The sequence below is a fragment of the Megalops cyprinoides genome, chromosome 11 (assembly GCF_013368585.1).
Source record: "Megalops cyprinoides isolate fMegCyp1 chromosome 11, fMegCyp1.pri, whole genome shotgun sequence".
Lineage (NCBI taxonomy): Eukaryota > Metazoa > Chordata > Actinopteri > Elopiformes > Megalopidae > Megalops > Megalops cyprinoides.
In genome coordinates this window covers 5332460-5358787 of record NC_050593.1, presented here as the reverse complement: position 1 = coordinate 5358787, position 26328 = coordinate 5332460, and the positions used below count along the sequence as shown (strand labels likewise).

The window sequence follows — 26328 nt, the reverse complement described above, 5'->3', positions numbered from 1 at the left end:
CTGCCTGGTACTGATGGGCCGAGACCACGGGGCTGGAAACCCCCCAGGCTGTGCATCGCCACAGTCACTGGTGAATGCGCTCAGATGCAGGGGGAAAAGTCGCTGTAGGTGTCCGTCGCTAGCCACATCGGTTTTGGCTAGCTGACATCCAGGACCCCTGCATCATTGGGATGGACCTGTTGGCCAAGTGGGAGGTCACAGTGGATGTTCCCAGGGTTACGTTCTACCTGGGTTTGGAAGCTGTGGCACTCCGGCAAAGAGGGACTGTGACCAACCGCCTCGTTGCCGCCATCAGCTGTAGGGTCTGCCCCGTCACCAGCGCTAGCCAGGAGGTCCACCAGGCTGTCACCATCAGCCGGAGGGTCTGCCCTGTCACCGGCGCTTGCCAAGAGGTCCGCCACGCCGCCACCAGCGACAGAGGGGGCGTCCACGTCTTTGCTGCTGCCCCAAGCCTCACCCAAGACCAGACAGGCTGTCGACGACCTGTACCAACAGAGTTGCGGGGGCCTCGAGGCTGACCAGAAGCGCCAGCTAAGGGAGCTACTGGAGCAGTCAGCTGACATCTTCACAGCCAGGGATGAGGACTGCATGCATACCAGCCTGGTGTGCCACTACATTGACACCGGCGATGCGTGCCCCATCCGCCTCCGCCCCCATCGCCTACCCCTCACCAAGCGGGCGGCAGCGGAACAGAAGGTGAAGGAAATGGTGGAGGCGGGTGTCATCGAGCCCTCCAGTAGCCCCTGGGCCACTCCTGCTGTCCTGGTCCAGAGAAGAATGGCACCTGGAGCTTCTGCGTGGACTACCACCCCCTCAACGGGGTCACCAGCAAGGCTCCTACCCCCTGCCGTGCATCGATGACCTTGACCAGATCGCCGGGTCCCGCTGGTTCTGCTCCCTCGATCTCCGCAGCGGCTACTGGCAGGTGGAGTTGACGCCGGAGGTGCACCCCAAGACCGCCTTCTCCATCAGCCAGGGGCTGTGGCAGTTCCGGGTCATGCCCTTCGGCCTCTGTAATGCCCCGACCACCTTCGAGCACCTGATGGAGAGGGTCCTGGCTGACATCCCCCAGAGCCGCTGCATCGTCTACCTGGACGACCTCCTCGTCCATGCTATGGACTTCGAGGGTGCCCTGGCTAACCTGAGGGATGTCTTCTGTGCCATCCGCCGGGCCAGTCTGCGCCTTCACCTCAAGAAGTGCCATCTATTCCAGTGGAAGACGTCCTTCCTGGGGCATGTGGTCAGCGCCACAGGGGTTTCCACTGATCTGGCGAAGGTGGCCATGGTAAGGGACTGGCCTGTCCCCTGCAGAGCTGCGGAGCTTCCTGGGGCTGGCATCTTACTACTGGCGGTTCATCTGGGACTTTTCCACCATCGCCAGCCCACTTCATCGGCTGACCCAGAAGGGCCAGGTGTTCCATTGGGGTGAAGACTGCACCGCCGCCTTCGCCCAGCTCCGGTCGGCACTCATCAAGGCTCCCGTGCTGGCTTACCCCGACCCCCAGTGTCCATTCATCGTGGACACCGATGCCAGCAACGTGGGCCAAGGCGCGGTGCTTTCCCAGGAGGGGGAGCATGGTGAGCAGGTCATTGTCTACTTCAGAGTGGAATTATTGTGTCACCCGTCGGGAGCTGCTAGCCTTCATCCTGGGGCTTCGTCACTTCTGGCCGTACCTCTACGGGCGCAGGTTCGTCCTGCGCACCGACCATGCCTCCCTCACCTGGTTCCTCAGCTTCAAGGAGCCAGAGGGGCAGCTGGCTTGGTGGCCTGAAGCGCTGCAGGACTACCACTTCGAGGTCCACCACCGGGCCGGGCATCTCCACACCAACGCAGATGCCCTGTCCAGATGCCCCTGCAAGGGAGAGGAGTGCTGGTACTGGTCGGGCCCCGATGGAGCATGTGGGCATGGACGTCCTCCATGGACGGCCCTTTCCCTACCACCGACCGGGGGACCTGCTACGTGCTCGTGGCCATGGACTACTTCACCAAGTGGTCCAAGGCATATGCGGTTCCCGACCAGAGTGTCGCCACCACCGTCGAGTGCGATGAGGTCTGTTGGTAGCTGGGGATTAAGAAGACCCAGACAATGCCACTCCACCCCCAGAGCAACGAGTTGGTGGAGCTGTTCAACCGCACCCTGGCTACCCAGCTCACCATCCTCACTGGTCGTCAGCAGCAGGACTGGGACCTCCACCTGCCCCTGGTCCTGTGGGCGTACCGGACGGCAATGCATTAGTCCACTCACTGCACCCCTGCGGCCTTCATGTTTGGGCGCGAACTTCAGACCCCCGCGGACCTGGTGTTCGGCCCACCCCCCGAGCCTGAGGTGGAGGGCATGCCCAGATTGGATTAACTCCACAACATCCGGGAGCAGCTCTGGGAGGTGCACGAGCTTGCCAGACGGGCTGTGTCCAGTGCCGGGATCTGACAGAAACGGGCGTACGACTCAAGGTGCACGGGGGAGGACTTTACTCCAGGGGTGCTGGTATGGGTGTACAGCCTGGAGCTGAAGAAGGGTCTCTCCCCCAAGCTCACAAGCCAGTGGGTTAGTCCGTGCATGGTGCTGGAGCGACTCTGTGTCGCTGTGTGGTGTGGCTTGTCTGGCGGAATCAGGTGGTGGTGCTCCACCGCGACCGGCTCACGCCCTACCAACCCTTGGCTCCATCCGGGGGGAGTCAGGGGCCGAGAGCCAAACATCGACTTCAGTCGCGCCGCCAGGGGGCACCGAAGGACCTTTGCAGCGGGATCCACGTTAGCGGCAGCTTCCCCAAAACCTCCGGGACTTTATTGTTGGTTGCTGGGGACAGCAACCCTCCTAGGCGGGGGCAGTGTGACATGTTGGGGAAGTGGGTGGAGCATAGACCAGCATGCTTTCTGAACTGTTCATTTCTCTCGTACAAAGTTACCCACCGTGACTGTGTTTTCATTCCCTTTTAGTTAGTCCCCCCCCTTGAGTGTTGCTTGCTCTGTGTTACATTATTTGCTAGATTTTGGGTGGGCCGGAAACGTACATCTCTGGATATCCCTTACGCTGAGACGTGTCCTCAACTTTGCAATGTAGTGAAACTATTTCTGAAGAAACATAAAGTTTCAGCTATTCTTAAAGAGAAATTATCTAGAAGGCAAATTGAAAATGTATCGTCACCAGATAAGAACCAATTGACACCTGTTGGTGTTTTAAAAGAGAGGTGTAGCAGCCTGGAAAAACATCAATAATGCCTACCTATTTAACAAACATAAGGACCTGGCCTGGCAGATAGCCCACGACTGCCTACTCACTCGTCTATTTCTGAAGAAACGGGGATGTACCCTGAGTAGTAAGTGTGTGAGAAAGGGTTGTTTCAAAGACAAGTCAACTGAACACATTTTCTGGTCATGTCATTATGCCCACAGTGTGTGGTCAGAATTTGAAAGCTGGTTGGCCAATATACATTGCCCTCCACCCAACCAATTTTCCATCATGTACGGATTGACAAACTTGCAAGCCAATCAAGATCAATACGTCAGGTGGTGGGCAATAGTTAACTGTATTAAAGAGTCATTATGGAAAACTAGAAACATACTGGCTTTTAAGAAGTACGACCTACCTGTACCAAAGGTTTGTAATGCAGCCTTGAACTTGGTTAAAGATTATATACAAAGGGAAACGCAGAAACACAGTATTGCTCAAGTGAAAAATTTATGGAAAGCTTCACACCTTCCCCAGATAGCCAAGACCCTTTTTAATGAGTAGTGTAAGCAGGGAAACATTAGCGTTTATCATCCTTACTTTTTAATACCTTTCAGTTTGGTGAGCGATACACTAGGAAACTGTGATTGTTTTTGTACTGTTGCCCGTAAAATTTAAATCAAATGTCATGTACTCCTTGTTATGTATTGTTTTATTCTCTTCCCTTTTCTGAAACCTCACTTACCCCCAATAAGGCATTTGTACAAGTGTGCCCTATTATTGTGTAAATCCATGTAACAACCTTTTCAAGAATTTTAAAGTACAGTTATTTTGTGTTTAACATTCTCATATTTTACTACCTCTAAAGTTTTCATGCGTGATACACTTGGAATTGATCGTCGTAATTGTACTGTTACCTTGCATAATATACAGCAAATGTTTTGTATTCCTTGTTATGTATTGTTGGATGTCTTTCCCTTTTTTTGGGGAATCCTGCTTCCCCCCAGTAGAATATTTGTGTGTGATTTGTGTGATTCTTTCTTCTCAGCCATGACTTCATCCACAGTTTTTTCTCCTATTTTTTCAGAGTAAAACATAGCACACACAAGTGCAACAAGCTGAAGACGACGGTCCACCTCCGTATTGGTTTTGCTCTGAAGTCACGTTTGATCATGAGTTTCTGTGACATCCCAAGTCCCTGGAATTGCCACTCTGCGTTCTTACGATTAAAATATTAAAAATCGGTCAAAGCTGTCGTTATGTCTGTGGTTTCCCATGTTTTTAAAATCGGTTAAGATTTGAAAATCCTCTAGTGTGCACCAGGCCTTAGTGGAAATAATACAGCTTTGTATATGTTCATTTTAAGACCTGATACTAATGAAAATTCATCTATACACTTGATTGCTTTTTTAACCTTAAATGTTCAAATGTTCAAATTAATGCCATTTTTTAACTAGGCCATTTTCCAACACTTGTTTCAAGTCAGTGGTGAACTCTTTTAAATTTACAATGCCAAGTGTTTTGTTTGCAATTTTTTATCCCTTTAAATTCAGTACTTAGGGGACTGTATTGATTCTGCACATTACTGCCATCTAGAACATCAGAGGGCAAGCTATAACACTGCAGTGTCAAATATGCTCAAATGTGTTTGTCCAGGCCAGCGTCATTTAAAAACATTATCACTGCGTTGAAGTACTAGTACTACAAATACTAGAGCTGAGGTATTCTTTCAATAAAGATATCTGAATGTATCCAGATGCCTACAGAGCCTGGGGCAGAAAGCTTTTGCTTTGTCTCATTCCCCATCATCCCCATGTGTTCAGTATATCTTGCCTAGCCTAAGATTTGCTTCACTGAATGACTAGCAGTCCACTGGGCAAGCCTGAGGAAATACCCACTGGTAGTCCTGACCATCTCTATCATATCTACCATATTGCTATCAGTTCTGCAGTGAAGATCATTAATTTATCTTTCAGCCATGTCTCTAGAGCATGACTGCTCAACTTTAGAGACCTTGGGACAGGATTCAGCTGGACCAAAGAGCCACAATTACAAGTTTTTCATGGTATCATTTCATTTCTAACTTGCTAGAACAGAGTCAATACTAACTGCAAATAGGAGTAATTAATGTAATAATCAGCACTTAAACAAAGAAATTAAGATACCGTGTGAGAAATGTGCAGTTAATTGGTTGCACAGCTTGGATGGCTGATTTATTTTTTCAAGTAGGACCCTATCAGACAACAACCAGAGTATTGGTAGACAGTATTTTTCAAAGATAAAAAATAATATTGTTTTCAAAGGACAGAGAGGAGTGATTGAAACAGCTTGTAGGACAGGGTAACAATAGCTACAATAGCTGTGGAATTAGTCCATCAATATTTAGGCTGTAATGTTACCTGTAAACTGGAATAAAACCTTACTGATGTATCACGTGTGTGTAGTCATAATAATGGATTCTTTCACAACTATGCACTCCTGTGTGTTCATATTTAAAGTTCAGTTTTAAAAGAATTTCTTCATGTCAACATTGTGAAATTATAACATCAAGCAATTCATGAGGATCTGTTGTTCAGGGAATGGACCATAAAGGAACAGATATTTTGTGTTGACTACCTGTCTGACTGCCATCCTTTAGTCTATGAGACCATATTAAGTGCTTAGTGTTCACAGAGTGTATCAAAATGTGCCACAAACAAAAAAAAATGTTACAGTGACATTTGAATACCATCAAGAATGCGCATATTACCACCAAAAGCAAAAGCATGAAATATACACTCAGTGACCACTTTATTAGGTACACCTGTACGCCTGTTCATTGATGCAAATATCTAATCAACCAATCATCTGGTAGCAACTCAATGCATAAAATCATGAAGACATAGTCAAGAGATTCAGTTGCTGGTCAGACTAAACATCAGAATGGGTAGGAAATCTGATTTAAGTGACTTTGACCGTGGGATGATTGTTGGTGCCAGACGGGGTGGTTTGAGTATCTCAGAAACTGCTGTTCTCCTAGGATTTTCACGCACAACAGTCGCTAGAGTGTATAGAGAATGGTGCAAAAAACATCCAGCGAGTGGCAGTTCTCTGTGGGCGAAAATGCCTTGTTAATGACAGAGGTCAGAGGAGAATGGCCACACTGGTCCAAGCTGAGAGGAAGGCAACAGTAACCCAAATAACCACACATTACAACAGTGCTATGTAGAAAAGCATTTCTGAACATACAACATATGTCAAACATTGAGGTGGATGGGCTACAGCAGCAGAAGACCCCTCCGGGTACCACTCCTGTCAGCTGAGAACAGGAAACTCAGGCTACAGTGGGCACAGGCTCACCAAAACTGGACGGTAGACGATTGGAAAAACATTGCCTGGTCTGATGAATCTCAATTCCTGCTGCGACATGCAGATGGTAGGGTATTTGAGAAGTGTACCTAATAAAGTGGTCACTGAGTGTAGTTAAATTACACCACTGCCATAGCAGTGTTAGATATAGTGGAGTCACATTACCCCAGATAAAAATGGATTTACACCAGTGGCGGCTGGTGAGCTGGAAACGGGAGGCTGAAACATTACCTTTAAATCTATCATTACTTTCAGCCTGTTCCCCTTTATCCTCCTTGATTAACAATAAAACAAATAATTCACAGAATAACTGACACCAATGCGTAAATAGAGTAAATGATTATGCTCGCGAAACAGCGCAGATTGTCTGTAGTTTGTGCGCTATTGTGAAAGTTACAGCATGACGTTGTTTAATTAACAAGGATGGCTATTTGAACAATTAAGTGGTAAGTAATCCCAAAGCTTTCTCTTAAATGTTCCACGTTATAGCTTTTTTGTGTTAGAAAATTCAAATTACAAAACGGAGCTAAATTTAGTTCGATTTTTTTAGACCGATTTAAATTACTGAGAATAAACTTAGGTTAGGTTAGGTTGAGTGCAATGAACAATAACGTTTAGAACAAAGACCTCACAAAAGCTGTGATGTGTCATGAGCATTTAACGTAATTTAAATGGAAAAATGCCATCCTTGTTAATTAAACAATCTCACGTTGTATGCCAGCCTATGCCAGCAGCAACTACAGTTGTCATTCCAACAAGGAAAGCACCATACTCTCTACGACCCTTTTATTTGTGAGCAGTATGAGCGAAGACAGACGCAAATGTCTCTTATTTTTTCGTGAGTGGATTTTTTAAAAGCTCACAGGAAATGCATACCTACACTGTATGCAGTACTAGCTATAACAATTCGCGTTTCCCTTCAGCAAATTTCAACTGCCAAAGATACAGCTTAGTTCTCTACCTCACCATCATACCTTTGAGCCAATCAGGCAAGGTATGTGTGTGACATAAGCGTGACATAAGCATTTTCACAACGTCAATTGGTTGAAATCAAACAAATCAGTTTCTCTCTTCCTGGTTATGCTCTTTTCAAACCGTCAAGAAAAATGTCAACAACACTGGCGAGAAGAAGTAAATAGAAGTGCAGTGAAGCATGAAATTATGCAATTGCTATTTTAAAGGCGTGATAGTGGAAGAACAAACAAATCAGGTAGCTAGCAGGCTATAACACATATTGTCATATTAACGCCACAATACGAAGATAGTGTACGCATTGATATGAACCACAACTTTAGCTAGTATGCGTTAGCTACGGGTATAGGCAATTTATGGACGGCTCTGTTACGGCCAGAATATGCTTATGTGGTTTACGTTAAACATCTAACGTTAATTCAGCTACTGCACTTTTATCTTATCAGGTGTCTACAAATTAATATCAGAAATAGGTTAACTGGCTAGCCAAAACCAGAATGCTTTTCAGCTGTTCATTGTTGAACTCGGTGAGTTGTTTAACTAGCTAATGTGAACTCTTGTGTTTTTAGCTAAACAAGTTAACGCTACTCAACTGGCTATTTGTGACTAGCCGACTTGGTCAGACGCGTGCGACGACCTAGCGAGCTGGGGTAAGTTCAGTTCAATGAAATGCTGATGTTGTCGATGATCTTTCTAGGTAGCTAACTTTAATTTTATGATTTGGCAAAACTAATTTCACTAAGCTAATTGAATTAAATTGCTGTGTACGTTGGTTTGAAAAAGTAGGGTAATGTGAATCGGCAAATTAAGTTGGCTTTCGAAGACATGCCAATTTACTGTTGCCAGTACTATTTTGTTATTGCTACTCCATCCCCCAAATTCTGACTGGTACACCTCTTAACTCCACACATTCCTGACTCGGCCAATGGCCAACAGCATCTTCTAATTTACACAAATTGAGGGCATTTTTTGTTGCATTTCATATTGTTACATTTAAAAATAAAGGCATAGAATTGAAGCAAAGCCATCATACAAATCATTAAAATTCATACATAAAATATATACACAAAAGCAACTACCAAAAGGGTAATTATACGCAGTAAGGCCTCCTATGCAACTTTAGTAGCTTTACCCAAACAAATCTCATGTTTGTCTCTATGCTTCAAACATTCATCAAGGGTTTCAACATCCATCCATTCCATAATATGGAACCATGTGTCAATAAAAGAAATCTGGTCAGACATTTTAGACCAAATTAAAAATAAAAAATAAAAATAAAAACAAAGAATTAGCACCCACTGAAGGTTATTGAACATTAAGTAAAAAGCTTTCCTTTATCTCACATTGTATTTACAGTATGTTGAATAATCACACAGTACTGTTGGTAGTACTTGCTTTGCAAAACTGTATTAAATGTTAAGGTCTAATTAGATGTAACTAGCTGTTAAAAACAAAGTTGTGTAATATAGCTTGTTAGCCGCATCCAAGTTAAGAGCGTTAGCTAGCTGGCAAGCTACAGTGTCGTCCATGTGATGTCTTTGTGCCTAAACCAAACTTTTTGTTTGCAGGTGGATGAAGGGAGATGGAACAGGTAATGGATTCAGTTTTCTGGCTGGCTTTTGTGTAGTGCAAAAGTAACTCGGTTCACAAAAAAGGCTGAATTCCTGCATTGATAAAGAGTGGTTTTGTCCACTTGGTCAGCTGTGGTTTCATTTGCGTCTAGAAACTTGATGCTCTGCTCTGCCAGTGTAGGAGGAGGAAGAAGGGTAGCTAGCAAAGGTGCGCACAGTCAGGAAAGTTAAGAGAGCGAAGTCGCGTGTCACGCAAGGATCATCGGGGAAAGTAATACATAGTCTGACAACACACTCCAAGACAGATGGACAGGAAGAATTTGAATATTGTTGTGCAGCCGAGGGAAAAGACCTACGTGTACTTGTGGACCTGCAGCCAGTTCAAGGTAAATTCATCTTCACAGCAGCAAATACTGGTATCCGTTGATAATTAAGTAGATCAGTCGTATGTCATTTCTACATTTCTTTCCCATGCATTACAAAATGATCCCTTATTAAACATACAGTCGTTGCATTTATGATAAATGAATGCGTTTTAATGTAGCTAATTTTCTTTACTTTGGTAAGGATTTAATCACATCATTCCTTTCGGTTTTCGTGATGCTGGTGGGTCAGATGCACTGATCTTCTTGTAATCTGGGAGGATTATCGCATTCACACCAACTGTATGAGCTGACCCACTCTCAGCACAGATTAGTTAACCCCAACAGAATTTCGCAAACTGACAGTATTCTATTGTGCAGCTAGTTCAGTCATTAAATGGTCTTTTTTGTGAAACTGCAGCAAGAGCAAACAGAGTGGGATGCAGTGAACAGAGTCCTGCAGCACCATGGATTCAAGCCAGTCCACTTTGCCGATCCAATGGAGAACAAGAACCTTGCAGGTGACGTTTAGTAACAGGAATCAGCAGAACCCTTTGACTGTATTGCTGGGAACCAGTACTCTGAATCAAATGCAATAACAGTATCAGTATCATCAGTTTCCAGAACCACAGAGATGTATAAATGCAATGATATCCTGAATAATTTCAAGAGAACGCAATTGCTTGAAAAATACATTCCGTCAAACTTGGCTCATGAAAGAAAACTGAAAAATGTAAGATGATATGAAGATTTGGTGCAAAGCCAAGAAGTGTATATTAATTCCATAGTTTTTGTTATGCTTATAAAGTCATGAAATGTGGAAATATTTTATTGAACAACTTGAAGATTCTCTGATGCTCTGAAGCTGATTGCTTGCACTGAGTAGATAGTTGCAGCAAAGAGGCAAAGTTCATTACTTCTTGAGTACTTCTTAACTACTTCTCTACTTCTACTTCTTAATTCATTTATCTCATATTATTGAAACTATATGAAATTGTTGCTTTTTGCTGGATTTTTGGCCTGGACGTTGTTTCAAGTGTTCATATTGCAAGGATTTAGTTTGCTATTTGAAGAAGTGTTTGGGATCAGTGTTGTTCTGCTGTTGCCAGTTTGTCTTGGTGAGGTTTGTGGCTTGGGTTGTTTCCACCATGTGATGACAGAACGGCCAATCCCGTCGCACCCTGCGACCCCTCCATGATAATGAAATAATAATCTACCTTCAACACCAGTGGACATCTGGCTCAGAATGATTTCCACCCTACACCCCTCCTCATGTTCCCAGCTAATTTGATTGCTGTGCTTCTGCGGCACACTCTTGAATGTGAAGTGCAGCTTATGTTTACCCACAAGTGGAGGCAGGGGGATTGTGGGTGGAGTGGGGCACTGATGGTGGGGAAAGGTGACGGGATAATTTCTCATTGTCAAGTTGTTTATTTGAAATTTGCACAGAGCCCTCTCCTTGGAGTTTTTATATATAATACAAAAACAAGTACGAATTTTATTTACTTTTTACAGTGTAATTATAATCAAATAACCTAATTAAACGTTCATTCTGTTATGTTCATTCCTTTTGCCTGTAAATTCTTTTTGGATTTAACCCTTATTCACCTCTACTCCATGTCCTACTGAAAGGCGTGCAAGGATACACATGGCACAAGGCCTCGTAAATGATTGAATATTATGATTAAACAATTTATATTTGTTCTTCTAATAATAATAATAAAATAAGTTAGCATAAAAACCATGTTGTTACACTTTACTTGCTTGTCTCTGGCTCTCAGATTTGGTCATTTTGGAGAAGAAGGCTGCTGCAGAGATCAGGCTGATGCTGAAGACTATGGTGACTGATTCTGAGAGGAGACAAGCCCTGATCCAGGAGCTCATCCAGTCCAACAGCCAATTAAAGTACCGTCCTGGATCCTCTGTTCCTTTTTGAGTCTGTCTGAGTCTGGCACACCACATGCTAATCTGTGCTTGTAGTACCCACAGTACTGCTACCGTCTGCTACTAGTATCTGTGTACAAATAAGGAATCTGTATGCTTTTCTTGACAGATCTTGCTCTCCTCTTTGTCAAATGGTAGAGTGCCATATTCTTATATTGCAAGGTAGTAAGGGAAAATGAGAACTAACTAGAAGCGAGAAATAAAATGCTTAAGCTGGTTATTATAACTTTGTCAAGGTCAGAAGCAGTTAGTTCACTCAAATGTGCTTATTCACCATGATGCTCAGTCATATAGATACCCCTCTTGTAGGCAAGGATCATGAAAACCCTGTCAGTCTATTGTTTGGAGTGTTAGAGAGACCCCCTTTGTGGTGGCTGTAGTCTTGGCCACCTGTTTCCACACAATAGAGCCAGTGAAGATGAGGAGTATGCACCTGCTTGACATGGCTCACTGAAGCATGAGCCAGGGGTCCCACCTGTCAGTAGCTTGATTCTTCCCTGCCAAGTGCTTTTCCTGGGTCAGTATTCAAAGACACACTAGGGAATCATTATCCAATTATGCATATTGTACTTCATACAAAACCTATTTTAATGTTAGGAAACAGTTCTGCTGTACCAAGATAGCTAGTTATTTTGCATGTGCAAAATATTTGCATATATGCAGAAAGTGGTGAATGAAGCAGCAATATGCTACATTCAACATATCCCTCATCTCTGCTCAGAATCAGGATGTTTACTAAATGTTGCCCTCTCCTGGTGAGGCCATAGAGAATGTTCTGTGTGAGCTGGAAATGCTTGTACTTATACTTACCTTTGAATATTGATGGGTGGGGATCTTATTCAAACATGGAGATATGTAAAAGTTTACATTGTCACAGCTTTGGTTGCATGCTGTGATTGGTAACGGCACTCATCTTCCCTCTCCAACCCATATTCATCACCTTTGTCAGAAACGTGGCTGCAAGGCTTGCCCATTCTGTCCTCAGCTTGCCTATAAGGAAGTCAGCACCAGTGATCCTAGCAGGCTGAGCTGACAGGTGGTCAGCATGACAAAAAAAGACAACTGAAACATCCCAGAATCTGAAGTAAATGAGCTGACATGGTACAGTGGTGATACGGTGAAAGGACACTATGTATCTGCCCAGCAGTGTGGGGCAGTGAGTGCCAGAGCTTGGCGTAGTGGTAAAGAGTGGCTTTATAAGGCTGACCACTGATAACACTTATCACTCAGGCAGAGTCTTTAAATTGAATTGCTACAGTAGATATCCAGCTGTTTAAGGGGATGGTGCATAAGTGCTGAACCAGTTATGAGATGTGATGCAGTGTGTTGATCAATCAGTTGGTTGGTGTTCCTGTGCAGGGAAGAGGTCCAGCAGCAACAGGCCCGGGCAGCGCAACAGGCCCAACGGGCCGCCGAGCTCCAGGGAGTGTTGGACACAGTAAAGGCTAAAGTCCAGGGTCTGGAGGACAGCTACATCAACAAAGCTGCGCAGCAGCATGTCCAAGTCAAGCAGCTGCTGCAGGACCAGAAGGAGGCGCAGGTAAATTGGAAAACAACAAAACAGTATAAAATGCTTATCAGTTGACAGAGATGATTTAAGTCTAATTTCAATCATTTATTTTGGTGTTGTATGAGACCAGTTCAGTGAGGTGACTGAGGGTTTGAAAATTGCCTTATTATTGGAAAAGGATCCTAGAACCACACTGTTTTAGAAATAAGGATCAGAGTGATGCACTTTCACAGGAGTAGGGATGAGACTACAGTGAGTGTTGAGTTATTTGAATATTCACCCATGAGATTACTTGAATTGGAATTAAAATGCTTATCCATTAACGATGAGTGAATATGCAGTTTTATTTTTTCTTAGTTCAGGAAAGTGGTTTCATGCAGTAAAATTAAAGAAAGTTTTAATTTTATTTTATGTAATCACTTGAAACATAGAAATTTTGTGTGAATCAAATGAAATGTGTATAAAATCAAATGAAAATGTAAAGCCCTCATTTTTATGAATGCTGCACAGAGAAGTGATGTCACACTCATGAAAGTGCTACTCATACATTATGAAGGCCTTATGAAGTTAGTGTCGATGCATTGTAACTGTGCATGAGTTCCTCCTTCATGAAGGAGCGGCACCAGGCCCTCGAGCAGAAGTTGGCTAAAGAGAGAGAGGTGATTGCCCAGCTTCAGCAGAAGCTTTACTTTGCTGTGAAGGAGGAGGAGCGGCGAGTGGCCAGGCAGAACCAAGTCTTTCAGCAGATTCAGAAGAGGTCCATCCGGCCACATTCGCCCCTGGACCAGCGGTGAGTACCGGCAAACCAAAACCTGCTCGCGTCCCATGCTGTTTTGTCCTGTTCCCATCTTCCTCTTCCTCCTCTTACACCTGTATACTGTTTATTTTTCTGTGTACTAAGAGGGTTGATGTCATATACTGGGCAGAGCACTAGGGATTGCACCTGAGGGTCATTTATTGCTGCTTTTGGATACAAGTATCTCCAGCAGATAGCTCTCTGGAAAGAATTGCATCATCATAATGTTGAGCAACAGCTTATGCTGTTATCCACACATGAAATTTGTATAAAAAGAGTGTCTACTAACCATACTTAAAAATGTGTCAGTGCCAGAAACAGTGTGGCATCACAAGTGCATACTCATTCAACATGTATGGGCAAGCACAACAGCCTGGCCTGTGGACCTGATGATGGACTAAAGATTACGGGGAGCCATTCTCCATATCACTAGTTAACACCGGCATTTTGAAATGAATGTGAACCATCATCAGTAGCGAATGTAGCGAGAGCGGGAAAATTTGAGGATATTGTTGACTGGCCAAGTAGTAACATTCTGGATGAGCTTCAGGGATATGGATATGCAAGGAGGGCAGCAAGGAGAGGGCTGCAGTGGTCTAAGTAGGAGAGGACTATGGCTTGGACCTGGAGTTAGGTTGATGGCGAAGAAGCAGTGTCATCAGCATGATAGTGATATGACAAACCATGGGAAGAAATGACAGAGCCTGATCTTGTGTCCAACTAAAAGAGAAGGGGACTGAGGACTGAACTCTTAGGAACTCCTGTAGAGAGGGATAGAGGGGTTGATACAGCACCTCTCAGGACACCTGACAGGTGCTCCCTGAGGGTAAGTGGAAATTCAGCTAAGAATAGTGCCTGGGATGCTTAGACAGGATGTTTAGACAGTGCTTTGCTGTGCTGAAGGCCACAGAAAGGTCTAGAAAGATCAGAACAATAAATTTGTAGGCAGCCCTTGCATTGCGAAGAGAATTTGTGACAGAAAGAATATTTCAGTTTGGGACACTGTGACATAATGTTTTTATCTTAGAGCAGGGGTGTCCAAACTTTTTTCAACGGGGGCCAGATTAGATCTTGTGAAAATACCTGAGGGCCAGCTCCTTGTTTTTAATTTTACATATGCATTCTAAAAGCTCTTATTTTCAGTGTAATAAATCAACAATTAAATGGGCTGTAATCAATAATATAGCAAGCCTTGCCTACTCTGACTTCTTAGTAAAATTCAAAATGCACTGTGCAGTTTTTAATGAATTATGAATGATTAATGAATGATTAATTATTCAAATCCATTAACACATAGTAGTGTATGTAGGGGCCTACTATACTTAAATAAAATGTCTTAAAGACTTGTTTATTTATAGTGCCGTTAATTCTGACTGGTATAAATGAAATATGAATATAAAACAGGCCTGATAAGACATCATTGCAATACAATACATTTCAAAATTCAAATAAATTCAGCTCATATTTCACCAACTATAGATGTGTTTGCAGGCTAGGCCTACTGTTGCTACACACAGGTGTTTAATAAGGTATTGTATGTATTATTTGTAGACTTATTATATATTTGGTTTATTTATGTATTAATCATTTTAATCTCATGAATAACACAACAATTTTTTTCAATCACTCAGACACTTGCAGTTATGAATCCAGTTTCAAAGCAGGCTGCTGTCCATTTGCCAACTAAGAGACAGGCCCATAGCTAATGAGATGGATGAAATTGGGATCTAGATCCCAGTATATACGTCAGGTCTGGGGTGAGAGCTGCGATACTGATACGTAGAACATCACGTAAGTGGGAATATGTCAATCTGGACCTCAGGCAGTTCTTGTTCAAGTTCATAACAGAGAAGGTTTGTTCACATATGTACGTTGACCCAAACAAGTTCAGCGTGGCTAATCCACTCCTTAGCAATTCCGCTCATTTTCACCCATGGCAGTTTTATGTCATTGACAACTTTAGATACGGACTGAAACAAATCCTCCCCCCAGTATGGCCCTACAGACTCTGAATGTCAAGTAATTCTTCAGTAATGTTCATGTCATCATCAACTCCCCTAAAAAAAAATAAGTAGCTGAGCTGTATTGCTTGGTCAGTGCTGTCATCATAGGTTAGTGAAAAAAAGTCAAACCCTGCCCCCCTCTTACTCACTTGTCTCTTGATGTCTGTAGATAATTCTTCTGTTCTCCGTGCCATGGTATTTCGAGCCAGGCAAACATTGGAAAACTCCTGCTTTTTCTCAGGACAAATGGCATCCACCATGTTCATTATACAGTCTTTCACAAACTCGCTCTCAGCAAAAGGTTTAGCACGCTTCGTAATTAGCATCGCCACTTAGCTAGTTCTGGTACCTTTTTCCTTTGAATCTTTTGCCCTTGAGAAGAGTTGTTGCTGAGAGGCCAAGCTAGCTTCCAGTTGCTTCACTTTGTAAGTCCTTTCATAGCTGGACAGTTTCTGGTGCAAACTAGGCTTAGTTTCATAATGTCTCTTCACATTGAATTCTTTCATAACAGCGACAGTCTCTTGGCAAATGAGACAGACACAATTATTTCAGCTTTCAGTGAAAAAGTATGCTACTGACTGAATAGCCAGTTTGCTATTAAGGGACAAGTTTAATTTAAATATTTTGCAGGTCTGCAAACTCTAGTTAGTGCTGCCATCGTGTGGTGGGCCACTTGAATAGCACATTTCATGTCTTCACCACATAGCCTAATATTGTACTGTAGCTCTGGCACCGTGGCGGGCCACTCGCAGTATATTTTGGGAGAGAGGCCACGGGCCATTTAAAATCTGCCACCGGGCTGCATTTGGGCCATGGGCTGGACTTTGGCCACCCCTGTCTTAGAGCGTTGCTTATCTCAGAAAGGTCATCCTATCATAGATAAGCAACGCTCTAAGGTATAAACGTGTGTGTACATAAGTGAGTACATAACCCAGTGTGAGTACATAACCCAGCAGTAACCTAGACACCTTGACAAATTATTATGAGGTCACCCTCTGGGTATAGCTCAGATTTCCCAACCAATGTGTGCCTCCAGGTGCTACAATGCCTTAGCAACATTGAAAGAACAATGTGTGTCATCTGTGTTGTTGATCACATTTAGCGAATATTTCCCTTGTACCATACTGTTACCTGAGTGCTGATAGATTGTACTTAGTATGAGTGTAAGTGGCAGTAAATCTAAATCCTGTCTTTCTCCCAGGGTGCTGGATGTCATAGATGTCTATGAAGCCCAGATCCATGAGTTACACACAGAGCTGAAGTAAGTATTTGATTTTATTTCGTAACAGAAATGAGTGGAATAAATGCGTGTCACATGCCACAGCGTGGGCTGGCTCAGGAGTCATCAGATGAGAAGCTGAAAGCAAAGTTTTCCATTCTACAGACTGGTGTTGCAGTAGCATGCAGCTACAAAGGCTAAGGGGAGAGCTGTAGTTAGATTTTTCTTAGAATATCTCTGTGATTAGGCTATGGTTAATCACAGTGAAAGGATACTGTCACACAGCCAACAAAAGCATTGACCACTCCTTCTTTAGCAGGGATCTTAAAGAAGGCCATGGTGGGAAAGATCAGGCTGACCCACAGCCTGACAGAAAAAATCAAGAGAGCAATGCATCAGATTCCAGAAAAGCACTTCTCAAGGTACTTCTCAATCTTGACAGAACCATGTGAGATCTTCTCTTGCACTCTTGATGGGGCTATAAATTTGGCCAGTGCTCCACAAATTAAAAAAGGCTTAAAATAACTAGTTCAGAGTAAACAGTGTTTGTAATGTTGCCTTTCTGAATCACAGAATATGCATTTTCGGCAGTCAGGGGTCTAAATTATTTCCCTCTTCAAGTCCTACCAGGAGCAGCTGAAGGAGACCAAGGCCCAGAGAGAAGAACTGAGAGGTGAAATCCAGCGCTTGAAGCAGGACTTGGAGTACAGGTAGACACTAATGGTGATATGCTGAATTGCCTATGTGTAAGAAGACTGGCCTTAATTCCTCATTGTATGTGCAAGTCAACAATGATGGGGATCCTCTGTTCCATTGTTTCACTGTCATTGCTCTTCCAGGCCCACGGTGAAGGAACTAAAGTCCTACAAACACCAGCTGAGACGGATGGAGAGAATTATCCAGCAGAGCAAGTGAGAGGCCTCTCTGGTCTTTTGCTCAAGTGTGCTGGGGAAAGGTAGTGGACCTGCCAAAACCAGGAGTAGAAGGCCACAAACCATCTGAACTTCCTGTTCATTTTACATGGCAGAACTGGAAGCCAGTATTCAGTACAGGTCAAGTGATATAGATTTTTCAAGGCTGATAGCAATATTTCAGATATTGGCTTCTATCCTTTTTTTCTATCTTGATGTTCCTCATGTTTGCTTCCAGAGCAAGTTAAAATTTGATATTAAAATTGGCAATGTAAAGAAGCATCAGTCGCGCTTAATATCTGCCTAATAATAGCTCCACTTTTCACATTCAACCAATCAATGGAGCTAGAGTAAAGCATATGTGTACACTGATGATCCTGTCTAAGAGACCATCAGTCTTACATTAGTGCAGCGTTTCTCAAACCTCTCCTTGCGGCCCACTGTCCTGCGTATCTTCTGTCTATCCTTGCTGCTTGATTAAATCAGGTGTGCTCAGCTAATCAAAAGTGCCACTGATGAGTTCAGTCAGGTAGGTAGAGCAAGGATAGACAGAAGATATGCAGGACAGTGTATTAGTGTATGCATTAGTGTATTAATATTATCACACTTTGGGATAGATGCAGTGTCACAGAGAATGCCCTCATTCTAGTAAATTAAACTAATCATAAAAATTTTTGGCTCTCTGTCTGATTGGCATTAGCATTGGCAACTTAAGCTAGCCACTAGCCAGCTTTTTCCGATGATAATGCAGTACATGGAACTAATATGAACATTTGCTATTAAAAGTTTTAACATTGCTTAACACTAACTGGATATAACAATAAATAAGCAATTTTATTAATAGACAAAAGAATCTGATGAAGGTCTCTTGGACCAAGGTGTTAGTCTGTTAATAAAACTGCACCCTTCAAGAGATGCAGGGCTCTGGAGAATTTCTTCACTATATACTTGAATGCTTTTAACAGCACCTGGCTGGCTAGCTGTTTTTCAGACAATGGCAATATTCTCAACCATCTGAATAGCTAGCTAATCTTATTCCGCACTGATATATGATGTTCCAAAATCAGTCAGTGGTCCTTTAATTAGACTAAATGCAGTAAAGTCTGATGAAAGTAATACATTTATCTCAATTTTCAGTACTTCATTAAGAAGTTTTTGTCTACTATAGCTACTTGGCAAACTAGCTAGCTAACTGAACACAGTGGGGATAAGCAGGCATTTGGTAGCTAACTGTAGCCACAACAGTTTGCAGTTTGGGAAGTTGCTTGATAGACTGCCAGTAATCTCTTGATAATTTTATTGATGAGCATTTACATGTGAATATTTATGAAAATATTCACATGAAATGGAGAAGGAAGTACATTTAGATGTATAAATGGAGTTGATATATCTTCTTCCTATTTCCAGAGCTTTGATTAGGCAATGATCCACTGTAATTTACCCACCCATGAAAGTTTCAGTACATTTATTAGTAATCTCTTATAGTGTCACCAGGTTGGGTCAGCCAGCCAAGGCAGATGAAGACAGTGCGGATGTGCACAGCACAGAACTAGAGAACATCGAGCGCCTGCAGGCCAACGTCTGCAGGAGGTACCTCAAGGTGACCTTCCTCACTCCCATCCCTTGTACTCAGGCATGCTCCCCTACATACCCTACCACATAATCAACATAGCATTTTACTATCATTGCTGTGAATTGCATGTCCGTTCACTACTTCACAATGCACAGGTGACCCTCCCTGACCTCTCAGAGTGCCACCAACTGGGTGCTCAACTCAACATTCCAGGGGCCTAATCCAACCCATGGCTGGAAATGGAGACACTAAGATAAACATTTTGCAGTAGCTTTTTCACCAGAAACTGAAATTCGACTCCACAGCCACTGAGTTAGCCCAGTTAGCAGGCCTCAGCTGGCTGAGATTACCCACTGGTTTGGTTATTTCGCATCCATATAATAATGTGTTTATATATTTTTCCAATACCATATATTGTTTCACTCAATAAACAAAAGTGATGAAGAATTCCTAATTGCCAGAAGCAAACAGATTGGTTTCTATGTTCATCACGCATCCTTCCAGCAGCACATTACACCAGACCTACATTAAATACAACTGTGCGCAGCAGTCATCATGAGTCACTCAGCTACTTTTTTTTGAAAACCAGTCAAGTGCAATGGTAAATGATAATCCACACAGGAGTTTTCATTACCCTCTTTCATTAATCACAATTCACTGTTTGACCAGTCGTACCCTTTCTACATCTGACATGCTGCTGTCTTCATGCACCCTGGAGTCTTGCTCCTCAGCCTCATATTGGGCCCATGTTTTCATCCAAGCAACAGTTAAACTTGCATTGCCCCCATATCGCATATAGCATAGTTTTTGAAAAGGCTTTTAATTCAGTCAGTCAGTTAATGTCTTTTGCCATCTGTCCATGTTGTCTGCTTGCTTTAGAGTGCCTGTCAGGAACTGGAGGTCCAGGATTTGACTCATCTTGTTCCAGCCATTAAATTAAGGGCTAGACAGGCAGAGTCTTGTCTTAGACTTGTGAAGGTAGGTACAAGCTCCACCTTTCTTCTCTGAGCACATGCATGTTAGATGGGTGGGGTATTAGAATCATTCACCTGCCTCAAAACAATTTACCTGAAAATCATCCACCATATATCCAAAGTCAGTATCTTTCATTTTGAAAGTTTAAAGTACATATTGCACCATGGCATAATCTTATGTTGCACTGCCATGCAGAGCCCATCATGAGATTGATTCATTGATTGCCCACTTTTCTTGTTTGATTGGTAGATTCTCAGCGCCATCAAGACAACCCTGAGCAGTCCCAGAGCTCCGGTGCAACTGCTTAAGCAGAAACCCAGCCGTCAGTCACATAATGGGGATGGACAAGATGTGGAATTTGAGGAGCTCCACCCAGTGGTGGAAATGTGGGCGGAGCAACTAAGCTCTCTGAAGGTGGGGGTGAGGTCCATGAATTAGCTGGAGTCTATACCCCGTAAGACCTCAGACTTTGAGGGGTGTTTTTTTGGATTGTTAGTATTCTTTAGATATATGAATGTTTCACATTCATAAGCAAATGTAAATGTTAAATGTTAACACTTAACATCTAACAGTTTTGAAAACTCTTCAGAAGTTATAAGATTGTGCCATTGACTATTTAAAGGAGCTGCAGTGTGCAATGAAGAAGCTGATGCAGAGGCTGTTGCCCTGGCAGCCAATAGAGGACAGCAGTAGCCCCCAAGAGGGGGTAAGAGTGGAGGAGCTGCTGTTGATGGTGGACACCCTGCTGGAAGAGACAGCAAAAAGCGACTCCAAGGTAACCTGTTTCAACTGTGGCATGTAAATCAGCTACCAACATTCTTCTCAGCTTGTTTACTAGGATACATTCAATCCAGAAAGGGCAACTTCGAAGCCTGTAGGACCTGGTGGCTTACGTAGATCTTGCATATTTTATTTCAACTTCTAATTTCTTTATTGAAGTCTTATTTTGGACTGACTGCTTCCCTTGGTTTCCAGATGTAAACTTTTCATACCAGCAGGAGGTCACACTTTGAGGCCTTGAGCTCCTTGTGGTCAGAGTCTCTGTCCTGACCTCGCAAGGTTGTGGGTTCAATCCCATCTACATCTACAGTATACATATTGGGGGCGGGGGTGACTTGCACTACAGAACTCAAGATAAGCTCTGCTGCCATGAGCCCCAGCATTTGGCCCTTACTTGATGTACAGTGGAAACTGCTTATAGTGATCACGTCTGTCAGGGTGAAATTGATCACTATAGGCGGATGATCATTATAACCGATTTTTTTTCTTTTCTTTATTTCTCATGCAGATTACCATCTAATTGACATTTGTATATTTATTACGTGAATATAAAGTAATGAAACGGACAGCGCCACTATTTACTGAATTTTATTGACTTTTTCAAAATACAGTACAACTGTTTCAAACGCTTTTCAAATTACAGTACTGTACAAATTAAATTACTGAACTATGTATAATTCAAATACACTATAATACAGTATAGTACTGTGTATAAAATATAGCTTATTGTAGTTCAAATTATAATTAGGCAATAGCCTAAAATGTAAAAGTATTGTGCGGTTTACAAAATACAGTAATGTCAGTAGTGCAAATACAGGCTAAAACACGGCTTGGCCGGAGTTTCAGTGCATTTCTCAATTTTAACTGAAAAGAAACTGTAGGCTATCAGTGCCGAACTGGTAGCAGAGTTTGAAATCAAACTTAAAATCAAAAAGTTGAAATCAAAATTTTCGTAAAATATTCATCCACTTGACGAGGGCGGCTTCAACCACAGGTGCTTTCCCTGTGTGCATTCGTTTTCTGCCTCCATCATTAACAGCCAGGACTGTTTCTCGTTGTTTGAGTAGACTACACAAAGTAGGCTGAGGAACACCAAGTTTCGCTGCTACGTCTCATTGACTTGTTTTTGGCAGTTTGTCATAAGCTTCGATGAGTTTATGTTTGTCATTGAGAGAAAATGACTTTCTTTTTCCCGTCATGATTTCTGTCCATGCAGCATTAGCCTCAGGTAGCTAGCCAGAAGCAGGCGGGTTACCGCGAGGCAAAGTAGGTCTATCAAAGTAAAGTAAAGTTAAAAAAAAAAAGAATTACCGTAGTTTTATTTTTTTTCTTGTGTTTTCATGTATAAAAAGACCCAAAATGAACACTGTGAGCAGACTACTTGATTACTATAAGCAAATCATTTCAACAGTATTTGTATAGGAATGATTCTGTCCCAAGCTTTGTGATCCGTATGAGCGGTTGATCACTATAACCATGATCACTATAAGCGGTTTCCACTGTATTTGCCTATTAATGAGAAGTGGTCAGATAACGTTGCTATACCTATCAATCTGCTTGTTTTCAACAGGAAATCCCTTATTTTATGTGTTGACCTATGTATGAAGTAACCTCTTTCTTGATGTATTTACCTATTAATGACAAGTGGTCTGATAACCTTGCTATACCTATCAATTTGCTCAACAGGAAATGCAGAGTCCCACCAAACACTCTCTCAAGTCAATGGTGTCCCACTTCCAGAAGCTGTTTGACGTGGCCTCTCTCAGTGGAGTGTACCCTCGCATGAACGAGGTCTACACCAAGCTGGGGGAGATGACCAATGCCATGAGAAACCTTAGGGATGTCTTGGGCATGGGTAGGCCTTCAGTCCATTTCCCTTAAGGGAAATTTTCATCTGCAGCTTTTCTGCTCTTACTGGTACTGGCAATTAAAACCTTTATTGAAGCTGAACAGAATGTCATGTTCAAAAGATTCCCTTAATAAAGGATCAGTACTCAACAATAAAAATATTTGTGGTTAGCAGAAAGTCATGTCGCTGGGAACAACTTTGCAGTGATGTCATGTTGAAGGAAAAGAATCAAAGTTTTTTTCTTCTGTAGTAGTCAGTGTTTGAGTATTTGCTGAAAAAGGTACAAGATTTGGACATCTTTTGACTGCGTTGATTCGGTTTATATATGCACTTATTGCTGGTGCCTTTTCTCAGATGACCGAGCTCCCCCTAGTGAGGTAGTGAATCAGGTGGCACAGGTAACATCCTCCATGGGCCTTACCACCAGCCAAGAGCTGCACAACCTGCTGGGAACTAGCGACATCGACAGGTACTTTCACCACCTCCAGCCCTGTTTTACGCACATTGAAATGGTTTGCAGTTAATACAGTGGAGATTAATTATTATATTATAATAATAATTATTATAATGTTTAATTATTATAATAGAGTAATAATTCCCCAAGAATTTGTCTTGTGGTTGCCCTTAAACAAATCTAACAAGATTAGCCTGAATGTGCCCCAAATCAGGTTGGGGTGTAATTATCTGAAACGATTTGTGTTAGCGGTCTTTATGGCATCAGACTTAAGCATTGCATTCATTCAAAAAAGTGAACAATGCTGGCTGTGTGCATATGAGCATATAGGCGGTGATCCTTGATCCTTAATCTGCAGTTATGGAAAACTAATAACTTAACCCTGAACTGACCCTAGAGCCAGGAGATAGTGAGTGGCAGTACAATGTACCTACATAGGGGATGGGCAGCAGTACATGCATACAGCAGCAGCTGATGAGAGAGCCAGTGAGACAGAAACGGCAAAATACTGATGCATCAATAAAAAAAAAAATCCAAACCGTCAAAGCACACGAGAGAAAAAGTGAGAAAGAAACAAAGAGAGAAACAAGGGAGCCTAAAACAGTGGTGTGTCATTAAAATTTCCATAAATATTTTACTTATTTCATCTGATCTATTATCTATTCATCTGATCTGTTATCTATTGCCTATTATTCTGTGTTAGCTACACGATAAATTTTGCCTAGTAGCCAGCGAGGTTAGCCAGGCCTAGATGGCTAAGTGGATTACATGTGGCAGTATATCAAAACTGCCCAGGAAAATCTGAAAATGCACATAATTCTCATGTATTGACCTATCTTGGTGGCCAAATTCTGAGGGGCATAACCAACTTAAAATTTGGTCACCCAAAATTGGCAGCAAATTAACTTACTTATATTACTTAAAAGTTAATACTTTATATAGTAATTAGTAATAATAGTATTCCTGTTAATAACAAGGTTTGCATGGGTCCTTGAAATCCTGGAAAGTCTTGGGATTTGATGAAAGCAAATTCCAGTACTCAAAAGGAGAAAACATGATTTTGTTAAAAAGGTTTTTGAAAGGGCTCTCTGTAGCCTTCCAGCACAAATCTTTTCTAGGGCACAAAATTGTTAAGCCCACCCCTGTGTCCAAATAATGACCATTTGAAATGGGATGTACTGTGTTGTGCATTGGTGTGTGGGGTGCATGCTTTTGACTAACTCTCCTTAGCATAGCACAGCAGTTAGTGTCACTGTGTAATAAGTTGTCACTTTTTCAGAAGAATTCCTGGCATTTGTAAGTTACTCTGAATAAGAAATCATCTGCCCAGTGAGATAACGTAGAGGAAAAATGTGTGTCCTTGTCAGCATCATCACAAAGCTGGAGGAGCATGAGGAGTTCTTCCCTGCATTCCACGCTCTGGTTCAGCAGCTGCTGCAGACTCTAGGTAAATCTTTGCCACAGTAGCACACCAGATACAGGTTCCCTCAGTTCAATTTCCTGCCTCACCAAATGCATACCTGGCTAAAGATCTGGAGCTTCTAATAATAATAACGATCACAATACATGCATTTATACATCTCATGGTGGCACACCCATCTATGTGATGCACAGCAGCCAATTTGCACCGGAACACTCGCAACACATCAGCTGAGGTGGAGACAGAAAAATCATTCAACCAGTTAAATTCTGTTCATGTTGCTATCCTTTACCAATAACAGAGAATCACCTATTAAGAACAAATTTACTATTCTGCTTGTTGCTGTTGTTGGGTACAGTTTATAAAAGGAAAAAAGCCATGTCTCTTAAGCATTTCCAGTTGGAAAAGTTAGTCAGTACATGATGAGGTTGGCCTTGACTTTATTGTTGTTGCTGTTGCAGATATCCAGTGCCTGGATGACATTTTGCCTGCAGTGTGCCAGTTGAAATCCAGGACAGACTGATTGAACAATGTCACTGGATAAAGTGGTGGTGTGGATGCTTGATAATGTTGTGGCATTTCATGTTAAGGGGCTGTATGTGCTATTAGAAAACAACTTATAAATATGTTGCTACCTATTAACTTCTTTTAGAAACAGTTAAAAATTGGTAGTAAATGGGTAATATGATTTACATTTTGCTTGTTGGTATGCCCCATTTATTAGGAAATAATTTGTTTGAATTAAACTGTAAACATTAGTGTTAGAATCTGACATTAATTCAAATCTTAATTTAGAATAGCATAGGTGGCATTGTACAAACACCCTTTTCATGTGCTCTGTCTTGACATGTATATTTATGAATAAATGACAAAGGAAGGCTTTTTGTTATTAATTTATTAAATTATAAGCATTTAATTTCTCATTGATTGTATACAGGAATCATTTTATAGACATTTTGTATACAAGATATATATTTTAGACAAGTCCTCACACAGTCTGGTGCAAATACATACAGACAAAGCTGGGTAAGTGCCATTTCAAGCATGGCATGAACACACAAAATCTGATGGCAGAAACAAGAGTGAGGAGTCTATTAAATCCAACTCAAGTGTTTTTGCTAGATTTTTTAATGCAGGTGTCAAAGGGAAATTGTTAATTATGCAATATAGACAAATGTGGAGAGAGCTTTTGTCCATTTATAATGTATGGAGACACACAGAGACAGTTTTTAAAGTTTGGACTTAAATAGTGAAGTAGGTGGCAGGGCAGGGTGTGGTACCCAGTAGATTATTATAATCATTTTCATTTTTAAAGGAAAAAAGATTATTGGGTACAAATTTGTCAGTCAAAAAATAAAAATATAAGAATATATAATTTGATTTTACAAAAATCAAGTACAAAAATATTGATTTTGTTACTATTTTTAAGTTTAAATATATATATTTAAAAACACACATTCACACTAGCCTT

At 42.2% G+C, this 26328-nt stretch overlaps 1 protein-coding gene and 1 long non-coding RNA gene across 2 annotated transcripts; both read left to right on the top strand.

Annotated features, from left to right (window-relative positions):
- Positions 1-7625: 7625 nt before the first annotated feature.
- Positions 7626-9105, top strand: LOC118786312. Its single transcript, XR_005005322.1, has 3 exons — positions 7626-7728; positions 8060-8140; positions 9059-9105. It is a non-coding gene; the product is annotated as an uncharacterized LOC118786312 (long non-coding RNA).
- Positions 9106-9175: 70 nt separating this feature from the next.
- On the top strand, positions 9176-25489 carry cep70 (centrosomal protein 70). The gene is made up of 17 exons (XM_036540746.1): positions 9176-9447; positions 9845-9944; positions 11205-11328; positions 12727-12907; positions 13492-13667; positions 16878-16937; positions 17215-17317; positions 17517-17605; positions 17735-17806; positions 19301-19406; positions 20259-20357; positions 20604-20768; positions 20977-21129; positions 22821-22989; positions 23338-23452; positions 24805-24884; positions 25319-25489. The coding sequence occupies exons 1-17, from the start codon at positions 9367-9369 to the stop codon at positions 25378-25380; spliced, it is 1935 nt and encodes a 644-aa protein (XP_036396639.1). The 5' UTR covers positions 9176-9366; the 3' UTR covers positions 25381-25489.
- The last annotated feature ends 839 nt before the right edge of the window (positions 25490-26328 follow it).

Bases quoted from the DNA above. Each gene is read 5' to 3' on its own strand.
- cep70 (XM_036540746.1), top strand. From the start codon at position 9,367: ATGGACAGGAAGAATTTGAATATTGTTGTGCAGCCGAGGGAAAAGACC. The intron at 16,938-17,214 runs GTAAGTATTTGA...CTTCTTTAGCAG, and splicing joins GAGTTACACACAGAGCTGAA to GGATCTTAAAGAAGGCCATG. The intron at 20,358-20,603 runs GTAGGTACAAGC...TTTGATTGGTAG, and splicing joins CTTGTCTTAGACTTGTGAAG to ATTCTCAGCGCCATCAAGAC.